At 47.8% G+C, this 22,006-nt stretch overlaps 2 protein-coding genes across 6 annotated transcripts in view; one reads left to right on the top strand and one right to left on the bottom strand.

The window, feature by feature from the left end:
• The first annotated feature begins 65 nt into the window (after positions 1-65).
• kif16ba (kinesin family member 16Ba) lies at positions 66-18,964 on the top strand. Of its 4 annotated transcripts, XM_046376334.1 has the most exons (27): positions 81-741; positions 2,300-2,369; positions 2,464-2,577; positions 3,501-3,617; positions 4,537-4,634; positions 4,771-4,880; positions 5,123-5,265; positions 5,424-5,592; positions 5,681-5,812; positions 6,007-6,182; positions 6,404-6,469; positions 6,553-6,612; positions 6,793-6,912; positions 7,122-7,173; positions 7,620-7,757; positions 7,856-7,938; positions 8,056-8,144; positions 9,261-9,314; positions 9,597-10,934; positions 11,038-11,196; positions 11,297-11,405; positions 11,776-11,823; positions 12,105-12,152; positions 16,134-16,256; positions 16,923-17,012; positions 17,271-17,354; positions 17,487-18,964. In XM_046376334.1, the coding sequence occupies exons 1-27, from the start codon at positions 695-697 to the stop codon at positions 17,646-17,648; spliced, it is 3,999 nt and encodes a 1,332-aa protein (XP_046232290.1). In that variant the 5' UTR covers positions 81-694; the 3' UTR covers positions 17,649-18,964. The 4 variants fall into 4 exon arrangements, with proteins under 4 accessions (XP_046232271.1, XP_046232280.1, XP_046232290.1 ...); XM_046376344.1 differs by lacking the exon at positions 11,776-11,823; XM_046376315.1 differs by lacking the exons at positions 16,134-16,256; positions 16,923-17,012; positions 17,271-17,354; positions 17,487-18,964 and adding an exon at positions 13,446-15,995 and having other exon boundaries at positions 66-741.
• Positions 18,965-19,020: 56 nt separating this feature from the next.
• Positions 19,021-22,006, bottom strand: part of LOC124052287 (dynein regulatory complex subunit 4-like) — a 9,958-nt gene continuing 6,972 nt past the window's right edge. The window contains exons 7-11 of one of the 2 annotated variants that reach the window (XM_046376356.1): positions 21,552-21,719; positions 20,753-20,839; positions 20,468-20,677; positions 19,991-20,056; positions 19,021-19,905 (exon numbers count right to left, since the gene is read on the bottom strand). In XM_046376356.1, the coding sequence (XP_046232312.1) occupies positions 19,771-19,905; positions 19,991-20,056; positions 20,468-20,677; positions 20,753-20,839; positions 21,552-21,719 (666 nt within the window). In that variant the 3' untranslated portion in view covers positions 19,021-19,770. The remainder of the gene's footprint in view (positions 19,906-19,990; positions 20,057-20,467; positions 20,678-20,752; positions 20,840-21,551; positions 21,720-22,006) is intronic. The other variant, XM_046376365.1, reaches the window with a different exon arrangement.

Consider the following 22,006-nt stretch of genomic DNA (forward strand, 5'->3'; position numbering starts at 1 on the left):
GATCCTCACATCAGTGTAGGAACTATTCAATTTGGGATTCTTTCATTGCAAAATAATTTCAATACATTTTTCTATCGATCGATAATGACTGATCGACTCATCGTCAGAGCTACAGTCTGTAGGTTCTTTGTTCATTGTGTGCTCTATTGAAATATACACACACATTTATACATAAATATATTTTACAAATAAAATATTTTTTCACAGTTTTCCTATGTTTCTAATCCCTCTCCTCCAGCCGTCAGTGGCGCCAGCGCGGTGTTCTTTGTCTTCTCCGGGCTTCCGTAGGGATGTAATGTTTTTATCAGCTGATGTTCACTCTGTGGTTGCTCCGATTCTTTTTGTCACAGGACTGCGAGCTAACGGGCTAACGGGCTAACAGCTTCTTAACGGTGACCATGGATGTGAGCCGGTTCGCACCTGGACGGCGACGCGGGGTCCCCGCACAGCGATAACATCTGTCCCCGGCGGCGACCGTCTCTCCCCGTCACTGTCTGTGCAGCTTGTCTGTTTCGTGTTCACTCAGTCGGTTATCTCTGCGACTTTTGCCCTCTTTGTCCCGCTGTGGGTTAGAGTTGTCCGCTGTGTCCCATGCTAGCTGGTTAGCCTGTTAGCTCATTAGCTGTTATAAAGCAGCGACGCGCTCTCCGAGGCTGAAACTAACCGGACGGGACGGACGACAGCGGGATGTGCCATGGCATCGGTTCGGGTGGCTGTCCGGGTCAGGCCCATGAACAGGCGGTGAGTTAAGGACAGGGACTCGGTCGTTTGACGCTGTCCGTCATGTTTTGTTCAGAAAGTCGTTGTTTTGTGCAGCTAATCGAGGCTCACCCACACGAAGCCGCTTGCAGTCTGCGTGATTAACTCGTGTGAACAAACTCAGAAATGTAATTTTCACAGCAGCAGGCGTTTTGAAAGTGGCCCATCGTGTGACTGTAAAGTGTTGGCGTAGTTTCACTTCAGGTGGGCGACCGAGTGTGACCGGTTTGTGTGGTTTGGTTTTGGCAGGTGTTCCGTCAGTGATTTGTTTTTATGTTGGGCTGACAAACACATCCGCATCTGTTTGTCCCGAGAGACCCAACACAGAGAAAGCTAACAGTCTGAGCACTTTGCTTCAGGTCTTCAGGTCAAACCAAAGTCAAACTGATGTCTTTTCATTGGAAAGTAAGTCCGTCTGACCACGCAGCTGCGCAGGCACTTTGCCCAATTAAAACACAATCTAAAACCGTTAAAAGTTAAATGTCTCAAGGAAAGGAAACATCTTCTGATGCTTGAAACAGTGTCACAAAGCGTTTGTCATTTATCCTTTAGAGTATATGTTTCCTTAAATAGTTCAAACCCAAATTAGAGCGTTATTAAGTAATTGATGAACAAAGGGGCAGAAAATTGTGTTGATGGTTTCGTTAAACATTTTGTCTCAAGTTTCAGCTTCTTAAATGTGAATATTTGCTTATTTTCTTCATCTTCTACCAGAGTAAATTTAATCTTTGTTTGTTTGTTTGTTAGGTGAAACCATTTTGGGACATTTTACAGATTGAACCTTTAACTAATGAAGACAATCCTTCGTGTTAATTGAGGATGAAAATATTTCTTTATGGCTGTGAACTAAAGTCCAGTTGACCTTTGGCACGTTTTCTGATGAGTCTCGTGTGTCTGAGGCGTCTGATGTTCAGGCTTACGTAATGTGTTATTCACCTTCACGTCCCGCAGCTGAAACACATCGACTGTTTCTGCTTTCACTCAGGGGGTTTGGTGGTCCTCAGTAAAAACACATCATGTCACATCGTTAGTATCACCATATCTGGGGTCAGAAAGTTGGAAAAGCTATTGCAGATGATAAATAATCAACACTGAAAAAGCTTAAGGATAACATGTGCTACAGAAGTCCAGCCATGAGATCTGGGTCACTTAGTAGTTTCTGATGTCCTGCTGTGGGTGGAGCTCCGCTAACAAAGCTTTACAATGTGAGGACAAACCCTGTGCAGGATGTCGCACAGCCTGAGAACAAACTGGGGTGGAGACGCGTGTTCATACACGACTAAACAAACACATGGCCCAGCTGAAACGATTCAGGCTCAGACGTGGATTTTCGTCTGCAGTCCCGACGTCACACGCTGAAGTCAAACAACAGACCGTCTTCAAATTTCATGTTGCACCAGACGGCTGATATTACAGGCTGAGCGGTCGAGCTACGGCGACACCACAGGGACAAACCACGCTGCAGGACACTCGAACACGAGATCCTGTCGAGGTGATAACTTACAGCAAAGATGCCTTAAACGTCTTTTATCTCTCACAGGGAGAAGGACTTGACTGCAAAATGCATCATCAAGATGGAAGGGACCAAAACCTCCATCACCAACCTGAAGGTACTTTTGTTCTGCAGAAGAAGAAAACTGTTCTCGCAGCATGTGGTTCAGGCTCAAGTCGTGTCCTTTTTATTCTCTCTTCTGATTTCCAAAGATCCCTGACAGCATCGCAGGTGAGTCGTCCAGGGATCGAACCAAAACCTTCACGTACGACTTCTCCTACGACTCCATGGACTGTAGGAGCTCCGCTTTCGTCTCGCAGGAAAAGGTAAACAACGCTCACAGCGATTCGGTTTCCTTTAAGGCCACTTTCAAAACCTGTTCGGGTACAAATCAGCTGAGGACCGCTGCAGGTGTAAAGGAGATTAAAGTGGTACATTTACGAGAAAAAACTCAAATATTCTCTGAGATTAGAAAGTCAGGAATTGATTGTGATTTATAATCCCAGAGGATATTCCTCATGAAGCTGATCACTGATCATGATCGTACCCCCCATCAGTGATGTTAGCATGCATTGATGCTGCGTGGTGCTGCACAGAAGGCTACGCGTGAGTAAAACACAATAAAAATGACATCTTTACACGTTCATCCCAAACGTCTACCAGGCGTTTCTGGAATTTCCTTGTGCAAGCAAAACCACCAGGAGCCTTCAATCCCGTCTGTGCTGTCCCTGTTGGATGACATCACTGGGATCTCTGGTCTGTCAGCCATATGTCCATAAAAGTGCTGTCATTCCCCTTTAGCTTGGCACGCAGCCTCTTTGGAGAAACCCTGAAAAGTCTTGAATCTTGTTATTGTTTGTGTGACACGTCTGGCGTCCATCTGCTGTGCTGAACCCGTGAACACAGGATGTTGACGCCAAGTCTCGTTCTCACGCTAACAGCACGTGGCTCCGCTTGATAAGACGTGTGATGGCTGTAATAAAGCTGTAAATGAGTGTGAGCCACATTCAGCATTGTTCTGACTAGTCATCTTCCAGTTGGTCTGGATTTGGGGTCAGAGGGTGGAGGCTTCATCTCGTTGCTGATAGACTCTGTGTGTTTACTCAGGACTTCGTCTCTGCAGCGTCAATACTGAGAGTCTCTGGAGCCGTGCGGCGTTTTGCAACCTCATGCACCAGTGGACACGTCCCCAGAGACCTTCAAGACATCTTAGCAGAAGTAAAAAGCTGTTTTTGTGTTTTGTTTGCAGGTTTTCAAAGATTTGGGCTCAGATGTGCTGAAGGCGGCGTTTGAGGGCTACAACGCCTGCGTCTTCGCCTACGGTCAGACCGGCTCGGGGAAGTCCTACACCATGATGGGAAATCCAGTGAGACAAAACTCGGGACATATTTAACATTCACATCCCAGATTTTCTAACCTTTTCAGTCTGCTTGTTTTCTCTAACAGTCGAGAAGACATTCAGTTCACTGTCTCACACGACAAAGAAAAGCAGCAAAACCAGATTTCGTTTGAAAACTCAAACAGTTATTAGAATAGTTGGAGTTATTTTTCTTTTGACCTGCTAATTAATGGACAGAATATGTTGAGTCTAAATCTGTTTTAACTGAAACAGTGAACCTCCCACGTCATCTCCAGATGTCCAGAACAAACAGAGGACCTGACCTCAGTGTCCTCTGTGGTGGACGAAGGTCACCATCAGTCTGTTGTCTGTGTGGGGTTTTGACTCTGGAGAGACGGGAGGCCACGTGAGCTTTCATTTATACGTCTGATCTTATCTGCACTCGGCTGCGAGGTGGACGAGCAGCCACACTGTCAATAAACCTGCAGACTGACCGGGTCCTCTGAGATCACACTGTGTGTGTGTGTGTGCGCATGTGTCCGTCCGTCCGTCTGTCCTCACTGGCAGTCCAGTGTGGGTTCACCTTGAGGCTGTTGAGATCCGAGGTGTCAGTTCAGGCACAGCCTGGTCAGCTGTAGGACCAGGAGCTCCACAGCTGACTGAGCTAACTGTAACTTTAGCTTCAGCCAATGATGAGCAGCAGCTGGAGGCGACTCTGGTGATCTGCTGCTCTTTGTGTTTTTGGAGCTGCCTTTAGATTCTGGTCTCCCAATGATGACGTGACTACAGTCGGACTCTGCGGTTCAGTATATCATTGAGACATTTATTGCTTCAGCTGACTGCATTTCCCATGTAGGAATCCACACACACACACACACACACAGTCAGATTTCTGTTTTATGTTCTGCAGGAGCTCAGCGAAGTCTTTGTTTTGCTGCTGTTTCAGGGGGACGCAGGCCTGATCCCGAGGTTCTGTGAAGGTCTGTTCAGCCGAATCTCTGAGGCCACTCGATGGGATGAAGCTTCATTTCGCACAGAAGTCAGGTGAGAGCAGATGTCAAGCTGCTGGAGTGAAGCTCACGTCAAAGCGTTGGTGGTTTCTCTCTGCTTTATGGGACGAAAAGCTTCGCTTGTGTCTCAGGCTGCAAAAGGTGTATTTCCTTCTGGTTTGTACCTTCAGCTACCTGGAGATCTACAACGAGCGGGTGAGAGACCTGCTGAGGAGGAAGTCCACTCAGACCTACAACCTGAGAGTCAGGGAGCACCCGAAAGACGGACCGTATGTCGAAGGTGAGACCGCATCACTGCCCTGCAGACCGTCCGGCACGAGCAAAGTGAAGTGAATGTTTCTCTGTTTGGCGTCTGGGTTTGGCGAGGGCGACGCGGCGGCTGTTTCTGGTTTCCTCTGTGCTCTCGTAGGGATCCTTTCTGTCATGCTGTCGGACACTCGCAGTCCCACATTCACGTGTTTTCTCAGTGTTTCCTCCACGGGTCGACTCCCTCTAACCTGCCCTCCTCCCTCCTGATCTCAGACCTGTCCAAACACCTGGTGCAGAACTACAGTGACGTGGAGGAGCTGATGGAGGCCGGAAACATCAACCGCACCACCGCCAGCACCGGCATGAACGACGTCAGCAGCCGCTCGCACGCCATCTTCACCATCAACTTCACGCAGGTCAGAAACGCTTCCGCCATATTCGGGATCGTAACCCACAGCCTCAATTTTTTCTTCTTTTTCATTTTTACAATTTAGTTTTTGTGCCAAATAAACTGGCACCTTGAATCTCAGCATTCAGTCAAACTGCAACAGACGCGTCGTTCTGTTCCCGTCAGGCCAAGTTTGATGCAGAGATGCCCAGCGAGACGGTCAGTAAGATCCACCTGGTCGATCTGGCCGGCAGCGAGCGAGCCGACGCCACCGGAGCGACGGGCGTCCGGCTGAAAGAGGGAGGAAACATCAACAAGTCGCTGGTCACCCTGGGCAATGTCATCTCGTCTCTGGGTGAGACGGACGAGACCATAACGCGTTTTAAAGTCCGGTCAGTGTGTATTCTGGTTGACTGAAGGATCTGTTTCCTGTGTCTGTCCAGCTGACATGTCCCCGGACGGCACAAACACCAACCAGAAGAAGAAGTCGCTGTTTGTCCCCTACAGGGACTCGGTCCTCACGTGGCTGCTGAAGGACAGCCTGGGCGGCAACTCAAAGACCATCATGATCGCCAGTGAGACGCAAACAGTCGTCACATTCATGCACTTAAAAATGTTCCCAAACCAGAAATATTTAAAAAAGAAAACTTCAAAAACTTGAAACTTTATTTGTCAGTATATCGCAGCGGTGACCCTCTGGGCACAAGCTGCTCCTCCAACCTCCAACGGCTGTAATTACTTGAAGTAATTCTGTTTGAAATCATTGCAGCCGTTTCCCCCGCGGACGTGAACTACGGCGAGACACTCAGCACCCTGCGATACGCCAACCGAGCCAAGAACATCATCAACAAGCCCACCATCAACGAGGACGGCAACGTCCGGCTGATCAGAGAGCTGCGGGCCGAAATCGCGCGACTGAAAGCTCTGCTGGTTCAGGGCAACCAGGTAAACAGACTCCGGATCAGGTCTCAGGTTGTGCCTTCAGGTTCAGCTGACTCGGCATCGCGCAGAAGGAGATGAGGCAGGCTGAGGCAGAAGGCTGAGAAAGAACTGATGATAAAAACTGCAGTATCTGTACTAACTGAGTACTCGCTCAGTTCGAGTATTCGTTTCTGTCTGCAACATGCTGCTAGCCTGTTCTGACTGCGTTTGTGTTTTGTTGTCAGATTGCTCTCCTGGATTCGCCCACGGCTCTGAGCATGGAGGAGAAACTGCACCAGAACGAAGCCAGAGTGAGTCCAGCGTCAGTGTTTGGTGTGAACGAGTTTGCTGCTTCCTGTTCGCTCCGTTGATTTGACCTGGTGTGTGTCCGCAGGTCCTGGAGCTGACCAAAGAGTGGACCAACAAGTGGAACGAGACGCAGAATATTCTCAAGGTTGGCGTCGTTTATTTGCATGTTTTTCAGGCTCGCTGATGACTGCGTGTTTGTTTCAGGGAAAAACGCAGACGACAGGCAGTTTATTTCAGCTCTTTAGTTTCCTCTTTGTGCACGAGTTTCACGTTTCAGTGACATCGTAGCCGAAGTTTAAAAACGTCGTCATGTTGGCGTCTGCAGGAGGAGACTCTGGCTCTGAGGAAGGAGGGGATCGGCGTGGTGTTGGACTCAGAGCTGCCCCACCTGATCGGCATCGACGACGACCTCCTCAGCACCGGCATCATCCTGTACCATTTAAAGGTCTGAGATCTCCTGAATTCACCTGCAGGCCCGAGCCAATTAATAACAGAAATGCTTTCTGTCTCAGTCCAGTCTGACGTCTGCCTGCCGTCAGCCTGGTAACTCCAGTGTTGTCATCGGAAACATTTGGGGTTACTTTGCAGTGGGGAGAAGAAAGTTTTCGGCGTCATAACCTCAAATTTGTTCTTTGTTTTTGTCCTTCGCCTCAGGAGGGACGGACATACGTGGGCAGAGAGGACGCGTCCACGGAGCAGGACATCAGTGAGTTTGTCTTATGAACCTGTTCTCCATCAACAAGCTGCAGGGATACCTGCAGGAGTAGCCATGGGACAAAACGAATCCTCTTCCTGTCGTGGTTGTGCAGTGGCAGACAAGTGATGTCTGTAGATCATTTTTACATGAAGTCACGTCTTAAATCTTTAAACACATCTGCTTTAAATGTGTATTAGTGGTTCTCTGGGGGGGTCTGGGGGCCTCCAGGGCTCCTTCAGGAGGTTCCAGCTGAAAGGGGACTCGTTTACAGAACGTGTGACTGTTTCACATTCAAACACGTTCTGTAGCAGCACTGCAGTAATGTTGAATAAAAACTCTTCTGCTTAGCTGCCCAGTAGGCTTTGATGCACAACAACAACAACAACAGGAAATTGTCAGTTAAAATCTGAAAATGGCAGCAGTGTTTGAATGCGTCCATGTTTGTCCTCCTGCAGTCCTGCACGGTCTGGACCTGGAGAGCGAACACTGCATGTTCGAGAACCAGAACGGCAAAGTGACTCTGGTGCCGCTCGGCGGGGCTCAGTGTTCGGTTAACGGAGTTCAGGTGACCGAGCCGTCGCAGCTCAACCAGGGTGAGACGGCCAAAACGTCTGTCTTCATGTTCTCAGCTGCGTCACCGTCAAAGTCTGCTCCTACCTTCAGATCTTCTGTCTGTTGTGCTGCTCTCCAGGCGCTGTGATCCTGCTCGGCAGGACCAACATGTTTCGGTTCAACCACCCGAAGGAGGCGGCCAAGCTGAGGGAGAAACGAAAGGTGAGACGGCTCGCGGTTTGGGGACGTCCTCTCGGGGCGTGTCCTCTGGAGAAGCTGAAGGTGAGACGTCTCCCGGGTTGATGTTGTCCTGACTTTTCATTTGTTCCGCCCTCTCAGAGCGGCCTGCTGTCCTCACTCAGCCTGTCCATGACGGATCTGTCCAAGTCCTGTGAAAACCTGTCCACTGTGATGCTCTACAACCCGGGGTGAGTGTCTGAACACGCAGAAATCAGCAGCATCAGCATGTGATTATCAGCTCAGAGCCTGCAGTGCTTCCCCCCTCTGCATCCAGACCACCTCAGGACGACACACTCTGCATTTTAAAGAACTCAATACTGCAGGTGAAACGTTTAATGAAACACGAGCGAGTTCAAGATCCTGAAGAAAAAGATGGTTTCTGCTGCTGGGACATGAGATGATCAGTCCTGCGCTCTTAAACATAGTTTGACTTTTACAAACAGCAGAAACTCCTGGATATCAGGCTCGCGTTGAACCCTTCTGTCTGAGATCTGCATGCTGCTCCGTCTGTGGAGGGCGGTGCTGACCTCCACGCCGTGACAGTAGACTCCTTTAAGGCCATCATCCTGCTTATACCATAGTCCTATTTTCATGCATTTTACAATCAAAATGTAAAAATTCCAATTCATGTCCCATAAGGTTCCTAAACCAAAGCCCAGGCCGCACTGAGGCGGACCTACGAGTTTTGATGTTCATGGGGTTTTTTGAGAAAAGGAAATCGTTTGAATAATGGCAGCCTTGTATTTTTAATAGTATTGTATCCTTATGTTTATGATCTCCTAGTCTAATCTGGTGACCTTTACTGAACACGTTGACGATCACCATGTGAGTTTTCTGCTGGACTTCCTTGGTGTAATCTGGTGAATTGTAGCTTGAGGGATTACTGTAGGCAAAGCGGAGCTGTTCGCTCGCTGCAGGCAGCAGTTTGTGTTCTGTTCGATCGTGAAGCCCGTTTGAATTAACTGTCAACCCTGTCTTGTTGACAGTCTCTTCACTGAGAAGGGCCCCGTCTTCCTCAGGTAGACTCAGCTGTCCACTTCCTGTCTAACTGTCCCGTTTTTGACACAAAGATGTGTTGACTCGTCCAGTTTCACAGCCTGAACCCTCATTGTCTTTTTATTTATTTTTTTTAATTGTTTTAATTTTTTTTGCACGTCACCCCGTTGCTTCTGTCTCCATTTTGGTGTCTGACAGTAGAGGATGTGTTGTCTTGTTTTGTGTTTTGGCTGCTGCTTTCACTGAATGTTCATGCTTTTGTCTTGATGAGAGGAAGAGGAAGCTGATGGAGGTTTTTGTGTTTCCAGGCTGGAGTTTGAGCGCCAGCAGCGAGAAGAGCTGGAGAAACTGGAGCTGAAAAGGTACAAGAGTTGTTTCCTTCTGAATCGACCGAGAGGCTTCGCACTGAGCGTTCGGTTTGACTTTGTCACTCTTGTGTTCTCTGTTGAATCTGATGACTAAATCTGAAGCCTTTCTGATCTAATGCAGTTTAACATTGTACAGTTTTATGTATATAAAATTATAAAGTTTTCTAAATCAAACGCTCTTTCGTTTGGTGCGAGACTTGACGTGAGGAGAAATTGGATGAACAGTTTTGAGTTCATGTCAGAACATTTTTACACTTCTGAGTTATGCTGTTGTAGGAGGCTGATCAAGGAGATGGAGGTAAAGCACCAGAGTGAGAAGGCGGAGCTGGAGCGCCTGCAGCAGGAGGTGGAGAGTCAGCGGAAGGAGTCTGAGGAGGTGCAGCAGCGGATCCTCCGGCAGGAGGAGAGCCTGCGCCGCCGCAGCCAGGACATCGAGAGCCGCCTGCGAGACTTCCTGGCGGAGAAAGAGCGCTTCGAGGAGGAGAGACGCTTAGATCTACAGGGGGCCGGCCTCCATCAGCACAACCGGCAGCAGGAAGGTGAAGTCGATGAGGAGCAGCGGCGGCAGCAGGAGGCTGCGGAGCAGACCGAGATCTATCGCGAGCTGGAGAGGCTGAAGAGGGAGCGTGAAGAGCAGCAGGTCCGTCTGGAGACTGAGCGGCGGCGGCTGGAGGAGCAGGAACGGGAGCAGCTGAGCCTGGTGGGGAGGCTGGAGGATCAGCTGAGAGAGAAACACGAGGCGGCCACCACCCTGCTGACCCGGGAGGACGCCCGCCGTCTGGAGGAGGAACGTCGAGCTCTGGCTGAGATCAGAGAAGCGCTCCTCCGGGCCAAAGAGGCCGGGGAGCGGCCAGACGTGGAGGATGCCGGTGAAGAGGCGAGATCTGTCCAGGCGCGATACACCAGCTTCAAGGAGGCTCAGGTGAAGGAACTTGGCCAGCTGGAGGAGGGGCTGCAGCAGCAGAGGGAGCGCCTGGAGAAGGAGGTCGCCGCAGAGCGTAATGCACTGCTGCTCCTCACTCGCGGCCTCAAAGAAAGACAACAGCAGCTGAAAGAGGAGCAGGAGAAGGGGGTGCAGGAAGCCACGGCCGTCTCCCAGGAGGAGCACCTGGTCAGACAGGCGGAGCATAGACTGCAGTTCAAGGAGCGTCAGCTGGCCCGCGTGGACAACGGCCTCCTGCCTGCACTGGCTGAGGAGAAGCAGAGAGCTTTGGAGCTGCTGGAGCGCAGCGGCGGAGGCACCAACGGGAACTGCGACAGTCCGCCGGGGCTCGACAACACGCTGTACCAGGTGGAGAAGGAGCTGGAGGACAAAGAGGAGAAACTGAACCTCCACTGGCACAGCGCTCAGCAGCTTCAGCAGCTCCAGGAGACCTACGAGTTCACAGCCAACGTGGCGAGGCAGGAGGAGAAGGTGAGGAGGAAAGAGAAGGAGATCCTGGAGTCAAAGGAGAAGCAGCAGAGGGAGGCGATGGAGCAGGCGGTGGCCCGCCTGGAGAGGAGGCACTCAGCCCTGAGGCGCAGCGTCTCCCTGGAGCCTGACGCAGAGGAGCAGCGACACAAGAGCTCGGTCTTCAGGAACCTGAGGACGGGGGCCGACCTGGACCAGCAGAGGTCGGAGCCTCATGATAGATCTGAATCCTGTCTGAGGCCAGAGAAGTGGGCTCTGATGCTGCCATGAAAACAGCTCAAAGTCTTGTTTTGTTTCTCTCTGTAGAGTGGAGCGGGAGATCCAGAAGCTGAGGCAGAGGATCAGTGAAGGCGAAGAGAACAACAAGACTCACTCCATCAGTAACGACGACAAGACGAGTCACAGCAGCTCGCCGGTCAGCCACATCCAGAGTCTGAACACGCTGCTGCCGCTGTCGGACGACAGGTACGCCTCCCAGAGCTCCTCTGTCCTCAAAGTCTGGCTTTTATTCAGTTTACTCTGCAGGGTGGCTGATCTTTCCGCCATGTCCATCTTTATTTCCCAGGATAAACGCGTACATCGAAGAGGAAGTCCAGCGCAGGTTACGCAAGATGAATCTTCTCAACGGCAGCAGCAGCAGCATGGATCTGTCTCGGTCCTGGGAATCGCTCAGGGTGAGGACAGACCTGCATCACTTCCTGACTTTGTTTAACCTTCACTCTTAGCACATTAAGACTCTTTTGACAGAAAATTATCTCCAGCTATGACAGTCAAGTTAAAGTGCCAAACTTTTCTGATTCCAGTTTCTCAAATGTGAGAATTTGCTCTTATTTGCTGGCGTTGACTGTTGTTAAGACACAAAAAGGCAACATAAGACTTCTGTTTGGGCTCTAGGAAATTATGATGGCCACCTTCAGGGTTATCTGGGGCTTTATTTCCACGGTGAAGTTCACGTTTTCTCACAAACGTAAAGTCCAGTGACAGTTTGCGAGTCGAAGCGTCTTTCTCTGTGTAGAACTGAAATTCAGCTCTTTAACCCTGCAGGAGGAGGAGGAAGTTAGCGACTGTAGCTCTGTTAGATTAACAGATGAGGTAAGACCAGGATCCACCTGCTCTGTATGTCCCAGTGAGACAATCTGCATGATTCTCCCAAATTTGTTTATGGATCATCAGTCAGTTTGGTTTGTAGTTCTTTTAATTGTTTTTTTTTTTTTAATCAATTTCTCCCCTTTTCCAGTAATCTTAAATACTGCCCAATCATTTATGTAATTGATCATTTTTCTGAGATTATTAATTAAGAATGCATGAATTGTTGTTTGGCAGATTATGAATATTTGATGCTGAGAGATAATGTTAAGTTTTATTGCTTTCAGGATGATGAAAAGCTGCAAAACATTAACCCAAGGAGGCTTAAATATGAGGTAAGATCAGGATCTTAATTTTGTGTTTTGGATTCTTAAAATTCAATAATCAATCGTTAAAAATCTGGAATCCTGCTTTTCGTGGCAGGGGTTTTGAATGTTTGAGTTGTTGTTGTTTGCACAGATGATATAACAAATGCGATTTTAAAGAAAGTTGTGAACGGGTTTCCACTTTTCCACATTTTGTTTTAGAATCCATTAATATTAGTGAACTGACTTCTATTTTGGCATCACACGTTGAAGGTTGAAATCACTGATTGTATATAAAGATGGACCACATGTCGGCTCCCTAAAAGTGAAGCCAAAACATATGCATCGCCCCCTGGTGGCTGGCTGCGGTAGGGGCTCTTAAGCCCCTCCCCCTCCACTTTAGCATATGGGACATGGACCAAATTAAAAAGTCGTCCACGCCAAATAAATGTTTCCCAAAGATGGTTTCTGTCATTTTAGACAGTTCTTATCACACTGATGTCTGTTCAAGTGTTAATTAGTTGCTGTCATAATGGACGGCTGAATGCTGCGCCTGATTGGCTCAGACAGGTGCAAGGTCAGGAACTTGATACTGAGGCTCCACCTCCTGATCAGTACCGCATAGACTTTTGCCCCAAATGAAGTCAGAACAAGATGGTAGCACCTGGCTTCATTTTGTAAAGTGGACACAGGTCATCCGTCTTTATACATATGTCAGTGGTTGAAATAGCAAGACATTGAAAATTTGGTTATCCTGAATGTTACATTTAGGTTATGTTGTGAGGAAAGGAAGCTCGGTATCCTCTTTAGGGTGGTGACAAACTGATGCATATAGACTGGCAGTCAACACAAGAGCGTGAAATGATAAGAAGTTTTTGTGCAGTCCATTTCAAAGAAAGTGGGATTTAACATGGGCAAAATGGTATTTGCAGAAGCTTTATATTAAGTCAGATATGATCCCCCATCCCCATAGGATCTTATTTCAGAAAAGGAGTTTGAGCCAAAGACAAACCTTTTGGAATCCTGGAAGGACTGTCCATCCAGTCACCAAGAGGAGTGTAATCACAGTTATCACAGAGTTATTTGCAGTGCCGCTTTGTCCATGTTTGATTGGAATTTGTATTATTTTGTACACTTGACATCCTAATTTGCATGCCAAACCTTCTTACACTGTTAATTTTGAATCACTTACAACTCACCTGTGCACTTGGTGATGGAGGATAATTCTCATTGAGGTGGATTAAGGACTTCTAATCAAAGACCCTTCACATCCTTCTTGACGATGTAGTCATGGACTCCCCCTCCCCCCCCTTGTGCACACAGAGAGCCCGCGAGTTGTGGTCTAGCTTCCTGCCTTCCCCAGAGCTCAAGGCAAACTCCCCTCTTCACATCCAGGAAAACATGTTGGATGAACCCGAGACCAGTCTCTCGAAGCCTCACAGTGAAGTGAAACTAGAATCCACAGCTGAAGTACTGATTGAAAAAGAGGAAGCACCCCCCAGTGATGGTGATAAAAACAAACGGTGGCAAGGAGAAGTGAATATCCCCCTCAGAGAAGAAGGCAGAGGTGTTTGTGAACTTGATCATTGTAAAATTGGACAGCACAAGTTTTGTGCCACCTTGAACAACACCACGACCAACAGATTTGATGAAAACGAGAACATCACTGATAAGAAACAAAGCGATCGTGCCTCTTGTGTTCCTGATGATGATGATGATGCCAAAAAGGTTGAAGGTGGAGCAAAGGAGCTGCTGGTGAATGGACCCTCTTATTCTTACTGTAAGGAAAAAGTCAAACATCAAACAGCACCAGGAGCAGTAGCAGATGAAGAACTTTCCAATGATCAGTCACCGGAGTTGCTGAACTTCAAGGAATCCATTCCTGGTCAGATAAAGCAAGAAGCTGGCACAGGAGCTGAGAAAGTAGCATCCAGCAGGAGCTACAATTTGGGGTATTTGACTGGAAAGCTTTCCCAAGCATACAAAGATGCTGGTCGAAGGCTACAGGGAACAAGGGACATCATCCGAAATGTGCGAGTCAGCGAAATGAAGGTTGTTGTCTTTCAATATGTAACCACGATGTCCAAAGAGCTGCCACTGATTCATCGACTGCAGCTCAAACCAGAGCCGGAGCCTCCCATCCTTGCGGAAAACAAAGACAATTTGGTTGATGTGCCGATGGATTGTGCCCTTAGTCCATTTCAGAAGTGCAGTATGCCTGCAATCCCGGGCATCTCGGGGTGGCCTGAAGGCTCAGTGTCGTCTCATAGAAACACATGTCCTGAAGTTTTTTATCAGAGACTGGTTCAGCTGCCACCAGCCTTATCTCAGTTACAGTCCCTTTCATCCCAGCCAATGCTAGAAAAGTTGGAATCTCTGGCTCCTCAAGTGAAAGTCACCAAGCTGTTGAGTATCTTCTGGCTTCAGACTGCTAACCGTGAGCAGCTGATCCCAAAGCCTGGGTGCTTGCTTTTATTAGAAAAGGACATAATAGTGCTGTCAAATTCAAAGGACACCTTAGCTGTTTTTCACCATTTTAACCTCATGGACATCAAGAAGATCCAGATCAGCTTGGCAGGGCAGCACGTCCGCCTGTTTGGCTGCACTGAAGATACTGTGTTGGCTGTGTTTACCCACAGCAAAGAGCTTACTCAGGAGTTCTGCAAGGCTTTACTGAAGGCCCTTTCTCCTAAAAAGTTCTCTGAAGGGACTGAAGATCACCCGTTACTCTCTGGTGACCTCATGGTCCTCTCTCTGGACTGGACATCCAATGTTCCTGACATCTTGCTCGATAGCGGTCTTCACGTTACCTCCAGATTTAAGCGGGTTCTAGCAGACCTGCTCTACATCGTCCATGGGAACATGGAGGGTCCTGGTAAACCGTCTCTGGCAAATATTTGTCCCCTGCTGTACACCAGCGTCAAGGTCATGAACTCTACCCGTATGCATCAGAACTCCATTTTTCAGTTCCTCCTGACGGACACTCATGTGGCTCTTCTTCGGGAGGACGGCGTCTTTCACCCGGTGCCACGGGGCTCCAGCCTGGTCCCTGTCCAGCCCCAGTTTCAAGGCCTTGAGCTCCGCAAGCGTTCGGAGATCCGATGCGTGATGGTGAAGCAGAGCGACAGTTGGCTGATGGTGGACATCACGTTTACAACTCGCAAACCACAAGCTGGAGAAAGGAAGGCCAGACGAGGCTCAGCCGACGTGCCCTCAGTCGCTCAGCACAGTCGTCAGGGCGACTCGTGGAAGTTGTCTTTTGGTTGTACCTCAGAAACTGCGACTTTGATTAATCATCTGTGTACCTGAGTTAACACACCTGAGGGCCATTACACCTGAATTTGTTCACAAATACAGTTTACTTACTCGTGGAAGTCATTAACAGGTTTATTTCAGGATGTGTAAATGTGATTCATTATCATAGCAAACTGAAACACACACACCTGAAAGGATTTTTAAAAAATACTTTTAAACATTTTATACATTGCTGTTATGCAAAATGTGATTGTGTCTTTTGATGAGGAAGTGGATCATGTTGACACGTGTTAACTGTAATTTCTTGGGACTTCTGTATTTAATGTGCAATCATAGTGAGTGAATGAAGAGAAACATTCTATTTATGACTTTGTTTGTTTGCTCTTTTTAGTCGCGTTGATGATTCTTGTTTATTCTTGATTGATTTTCGATCTTTCCATGTTTCAAAGGGAGGCTGTTGATGTTAATTGCACAGTTGGGTTGAAAATTTTGCAGCTGCACTTTAAGACAAATTGTTGATGTGAATAAAATTTGTTATGATGATTCGTGTTTAAATGAAGAATAATGTCGAATGTCTCTTGTTAATTGTGTAAACAGGATAATAAAAATGTAACTGTGTATAACTCTTATTGTCTGATTTTTACTTGACGGTCAGTAAATCACTTCACCTGTAATTTTTTTCTGAGTCAACCCTTTGCTCTTCACCTCTTTCTTCTTCTCTTGTCCCGTCTGTTCTCCTGGTGACTTCCTCTGCAGCACCTGGTCTCTCGTCCTCTCTTGACGAGCTCTGACGGCCTTCAGGAGCCCGTTAAGGTTACCATTCCTCGTTATGTCCTCCGCGGGCAGGGGAAGGACGAGCACTTTGAGTTCGAGGTGAAGGTGAGTTCGTTCATCGTCATCGTCTTCATCCTCCTCATGTCCTCTCTCTTTCATCATCCATTTCTTGATGGCTAGTTGTTGTTTTTCTTGCTGTGTGGAGGACAGAATGGTGGTCAAATGGAGAATGAAACGGATATTTCTAAAGACATGAAGGTCATAGTTGATTGTTGCTCAGTGGGTGAAAAGTTGACACTCATTTTCAAACTAAATATAGGAATTAACACAAAGGTAAATACACACATGGCACATTTAATAATCAAATATTACATTTAGTTGTAGTCACTTGTGCCTTGTAGTTTTGGTAGTTTCAGTCCATTTTCCATAAGATGTCTCTGTGTTAAACACTTCAGAAATAAAGTTTTGTGCTTGTGAAATTGCACTCAGCAGAGGAAGAAGTACTCTGATCTCCGAAGACTGCAGTACTAAAGTGTACAAGTACTTGTTTTAAAATAGTAAAACTGCATTAGTATTATTATTATTAGCGATGCGTTGTTGAACTACTGTATACACTGACAGGTAGTTTCATCTGGAACAACACATTAAATGTATTTTCTCGATTATTTCTTGCACTGATAATCTGAGTTTGTAAAGTAACGAATGTGGAGCTTCTGGCTCTGCACAGCCAGGTGTTTTGATGTTTTCAGGCGTCTCTCTGTCTTTCATCAGATCACTGTGATGGATGAGACGTGGACCGTGTTCAGACGTTACAGTCGCTTCCGGGAAATGCACAAGAGCCTCAAGTTTAAATATCCACAGGTGAGGGAGGCAGTATAGACAAGCCCGTCGCTGTTTCCATGGATACACTGAATAAACAAGCCTGCACGGACAACGTGAAAAACCTTTTTCATATAAGAGGAGGGAGGAGGGAGGGAGGCAGACTTTAAAGCCGTTTCTTCACATAATAATCGTCTGGTCTGGAATTTGGCCCAGTTGTTGGCATAGCAACCACGTGGCGTGTAGAGTCCCGTGTTGGGGACGTGTCTCAGCTGTGGACTTTGTTTGTCTTTGTTTCAGCTGGCAGCTCTCGAGTTCCCTCCAAAGAAACTGTTTGGAAACCGAGACGAGCGGATGGTCGCTGAGCGCCGGAATCACTTGGAGGCAAGACATTTTCATCCACTTTCATTCACACGTTAGAAAGACAAACCGTAGAAGAAGAAGAGCTCGTGTCTCTGATCGTCAGAATGTCGGCGGTGACTTTGTGTTCCTGTTGTGGTTGTTGTTTGTTTGCAGCGTTATCTAAGGAACCTGTTCCGGGTGATGCTGTCGTCCTCCAGCTCTCCTCTCAGAGCCGACACAGACGGCGGCTTCCATCTCACCAAACACGCCATCTGCGAGTTCTCGCCGTTCTTCAAGAAGGGCGTCTTCGAGTACAGCAGCCACGGCACCGGCTGAGTGTCTCCAAACCAAAACGCAATAAACTGCTTGGTGCCTTCTGTCCGGGCCTCGGCTCCGGCGAGTCGCCTTTGGAGGTAAAAGATGGAAAAACCTGCAGGTCAGTTTCCTCTCCGACCTCCCGTCGTCCTGTGAGACGAAGATCGGGTGCCGCTCTGCTCAGTGGAGACTTTTATTGTGAATGTTCAGAAATTCTGTCCAAAGACACTTGAAACATCCAGACTTCAGACAAACTCTTCGTCTAGCGGCTGGAAACACAAACCAGCGTTTGATCTCAGAAATGTCAAACAGGATGTGACGTGAACACAAACTGAAACTGAAGAACTCAGCAGCAGAGTCTCTGTCCATAGTGCACCTTCGTAGGGTTCAGGAAGTTATCAGTTATCAGTACAGTGAAACACGGAGAGTTCTGCTCACAAACAAACGGTCAAACACTGCGAAGTTTAGACGCTAAAGCACAGAATTTTCTTTCAAACATTTGAACTCTTGAAGGTTTTGGACACGTTCACTGTGGAAACCGATCTGATCTGTCATTTCGTACAAACCTCACTGTGGTTCCCAGACGAGCTGTCGCTGAGCGCGTCTCTGAGCAAACAGGAAGCAAATTGTGCCAACTTGTGCCATCTGAACGTGGAGCAGGAGCTCATGTGGTCAGCGTTAATTCCCAGATGTGGAGAACTTTGCACGCTAAACCGCTCACTTGTGATGTGACCTTAAAGGAACATTTGGGCTTGAGGGGGGCTGAGTGGACACCGGCTGGGTCTTCGTTTTTGGCCCAACTGTTCCTTTAAAGGACATTTTGGGATTAACGAAGGTGCGTTTGTTAGCGTTTAAAAAGATCACAAACCTTCTCTGATTTGCTTCCTGTTTGCTTCCTCCTGAGCTCTGACTGATTTTAGGAATGTTTGCTTTTAAACAAACAGCGTAGAAGTTTGGAGTTACAGAAGATGGTCCTGAAGACCCCACAGATCTGTAAAGTAAACGATTCAAGGTGATGGTGTTTAGTTTCACTCAGCTTCACTGTCTCAGCACTTAAATATTTTCGAGCTGCTTTTATTTTTATTGCTGCGTCACGGAGCTGCAGCGATTTGATCCTGAAGTCTTCCAGAGCTTCGCTGTCGTGTCAGCCGGACAGGAAGCGGGTTCGGGTTCACCGGACCTGAACACATGAACCGCTGACTTCTGCTCTCATAAGCCATACTGTGCGTGTGTGTACAGGATGTAAATGTTGATCTGCATAGTTTTTCTATATGATTTGCTTGTGCGCAATGTAAACTCTTGACGCTGAATGTCAGTAAAAGGAATGTGCCACAGCCTTCGGACTGCGTCCAGCGTCTTTTTCCAGGTGAGCAATAACTGACAGGAAGACATGTTGAAACAAAGCACTCCAATATTTTAAGTTAAAAACTGGCCGGACACGTCCACCACAAAAAAATCACAATGAAAGACCATTTTATGTTGTCCAAACTCCTTTTGTCGTGAAGTACTTTAAGAATAACATCGAGACGTATGAACTTTGTTCTAAATGTAAGAGGATCCGGGACTTTCTCATCATTTTACAGTAAACATGCTGGGTTTTCCTCTGAGACTAAACGTCTGATGGCTGACGGTTCTGTCGAGTCCTCACTAAATATTCACTCTTTCAGTGTTTTGAGGAGATTTGTTACATGGCTCAATGACTTTCTGAACTTCACTGCTGATGTTTTCACTGTATTTACTCCATATTTCACTGGATCTGGTTATTGTGGTCGTAAGGCTGATAACTTTTTGAAATTTAAATAAACTCGACTTGGATGTGAGTTGGACTGGGCCTAGAAACGGGTTCATCCTCCTTTGAAATGAGACCAGAAACATTAAGGCCTGATGGCTGAGGGGACTCACTGAAGGTGTTTAACTCTGAGGTTAAAAGAGTTCAAACGTCTCAGGAGAAACGTGTTTTCATAGCAATATTGTGTATTGTTCAACAACATGAGTGACCTCCGAGAGTTCGAGTTTACCCGGTAAACACTGTCATTGCCAGCGGTGTCGGGATAAAGGACCAGTCCCTTCAAAATCCATTTAGATTTGTGTATCAGATGGGCCGTAAACAGCAGCAGGTGAACCCAACACCTGGAGGTGGAGTTCAGTGTGTAGCAGCAGGTCCGGCAGGGTTCTGTCCGCCCAGGATCTGCTCCGACGGCCTGAAGGGAAAGTCGTACAGGGGGGCGCCCAGAGCCTCCAGCTTCTCCTTACAGGTCTGCAGCAGGTCGTCGTACTCCTGCAACGTCACACGTTTTATGTCATCACTGCATTAGCTGACAGCAGTCGCATCAAGGCATGAAAACCCGTTTGAGTTAACTGACCTCACAGTCTCGAGCCAAGTCACTCTGCAAGGCACTGATGGCGTCTTGTTTCGACTCCAGGATCTCCTACAAGCAGGACAAAAACAGCCTGTCACGTGTTGATGAAGCTCGCGTATAAACGCCGCCCTGCGATGGCTGCATTCGTGTGGAAGATGTAAACTTGTCTCATCAATGTTCCGTGCAGGTTTGAGGTTCTGCAGAGTTCTACAGTGGACTGTGATCTGGATGTGGAGCCGTGTGCCTACAGGAGTGTATCATCTACATAAAACAGTTGATCTGGACAGTTCAGATCTGAGAAAGAGTGACACTATTGTTTATAGAAACTGTAAATAATAAGGGACAAGGCACAGAACCTTGGGGAACCCTGTTGGTTATCAAGAGGTTGTTTTGAGGCTGTCAGTACAGATGGTCTGCGTTCTCTCAGACAAAGACATGTTTGAACTTGTACTAAAATGGACACAGGATATAAAATCACACCTTGAGTTTGTTTGCGGCGGCGCCGCCTGGAGTTGGGTCGACGTTGGAGGCCGACAGGGCAGCGCAGAGCTGAGCTTCCTTCTTCTGCACAGCTTCTGTCAGCGCTGCCAACTTCCTCTCCAGCAACAGCTCCTTCAGTCCGGTCTTCTGCTGCACATCCAGGATGGCCTCCGTCTGCTTCTTCAGCAGCTCATCGCGCTCCTGCTGAACCTGCCGGACACCAGGACATTCGTATGGATGCCTGACAGGCCGAGCGAAGGTAAACACCGCGATGTGATACTTCACCTTCTCAAAGGCGTGCAGCAGCAGCTCGTGCTCCACCGCCAGATCTCTCAGTTCCTGTTCGATGACCTTCACTCGAGCTCTGGTTGTCTGTCAGCAGTGTGGAGGAAAATTATCGCTTTATTATGACTGTTACATTCATACTTTTGTCCGCCATTCCAGTCAGCAATAACATTTTAATACTTGATTTCAAAACTGAGTGTGCCAGGTAAAAACAGACTAAGATTCATGTCGATACTTAATTCACTGAAATGCTGATATCTTCTGTACAGCGTACACTGTGTGTAAATCCAAACAGAACCTCACCAGTGAGGCTAAACTGAGGCTGAACCAGAAGCCGCTTACGACCTTCCATTGGTTCATTCTGCTGCCAGTCAAACATATCTGCGCTCCTATTGGCTAGTTCTACTGCCTCTCAGTTCTTTTTTTTCCATGCTTGTTTAGTTTTTCTCATTCTCTCTGGGACAGTTAAACTGAGCGGGGCACCGGTCGCAGCCCTGAAGCTCCGTCCCACTGTGATGCGATGGTGTTGATATCAAACTACCCCCAGTGCACTCAGACACTGAGCCGAGCAGCCGGCTGTGCGTTTGTTTCTTAAATGTGTCACATGTCCAAACGCCCTCAACAACACACCCGCCAAGAGTGAAGTCGATGGGATGAACGATTGTTGAGAAGAAAACAAAACCTGATTGGCTGCTGTTTGCTGCGGCTCTGAGTCTGCGTGGAAGGACAGACAGACAGACACAGCAACAGACAGAGACTCTTGACTCTCATGGTTAGATGCACTGTGTCCTGAACGCACCGCCGTCTTGGCCTTGGCCTGGTTGTGCTCCTCCAGCTGCTTGTGGAGCTCGGGCAGCTTCTGTCGGGCCTCCTGCAGAGACTCACTCAGACGTTTGTTCTCCTCCTGAGCTGCTGAAAGCTCTCTGTGTGCTCGCGCCTGCTGCTTCGCCACCTCTGCAAGGTCCTCCTGCCAGACCACAAACACACCACGTGACACATGAACAGGATGAAGAGGATCCCGCTGGACCTCGTTCACCTTCTATGAACCCCTTCACTACATGTGGAATCTCACATGATAAGATCAGATGACGTCCTTCTCAACTGAGCTGTGACATCAGCTTAGTCAGCTTAGTTAGCTTAATTAGCTTAGCTAGCTAGCCCCTCGTCCATGAGTAGGTGCACGTTTACTTCTGCGTGGTGATGCATGAAGAAAATAGTTCCTCCATGAAACTGCCCTATTTTGAGTAACTGAGT

Source organism: Scatophagus argus, chromosome 2 (genome assembly GCF_020382885.2).
Source record: "Scatophagus argus isolate fScaArg1 chromosome 2, fScaArg1.pri, whole genome shotgun sequence".
Taxonomy (NCBI): Eukaryota; Metazoa; Chordata; class Actinopteri; family Scatophagidae; genus Scatophagus; species Scatophagus argus.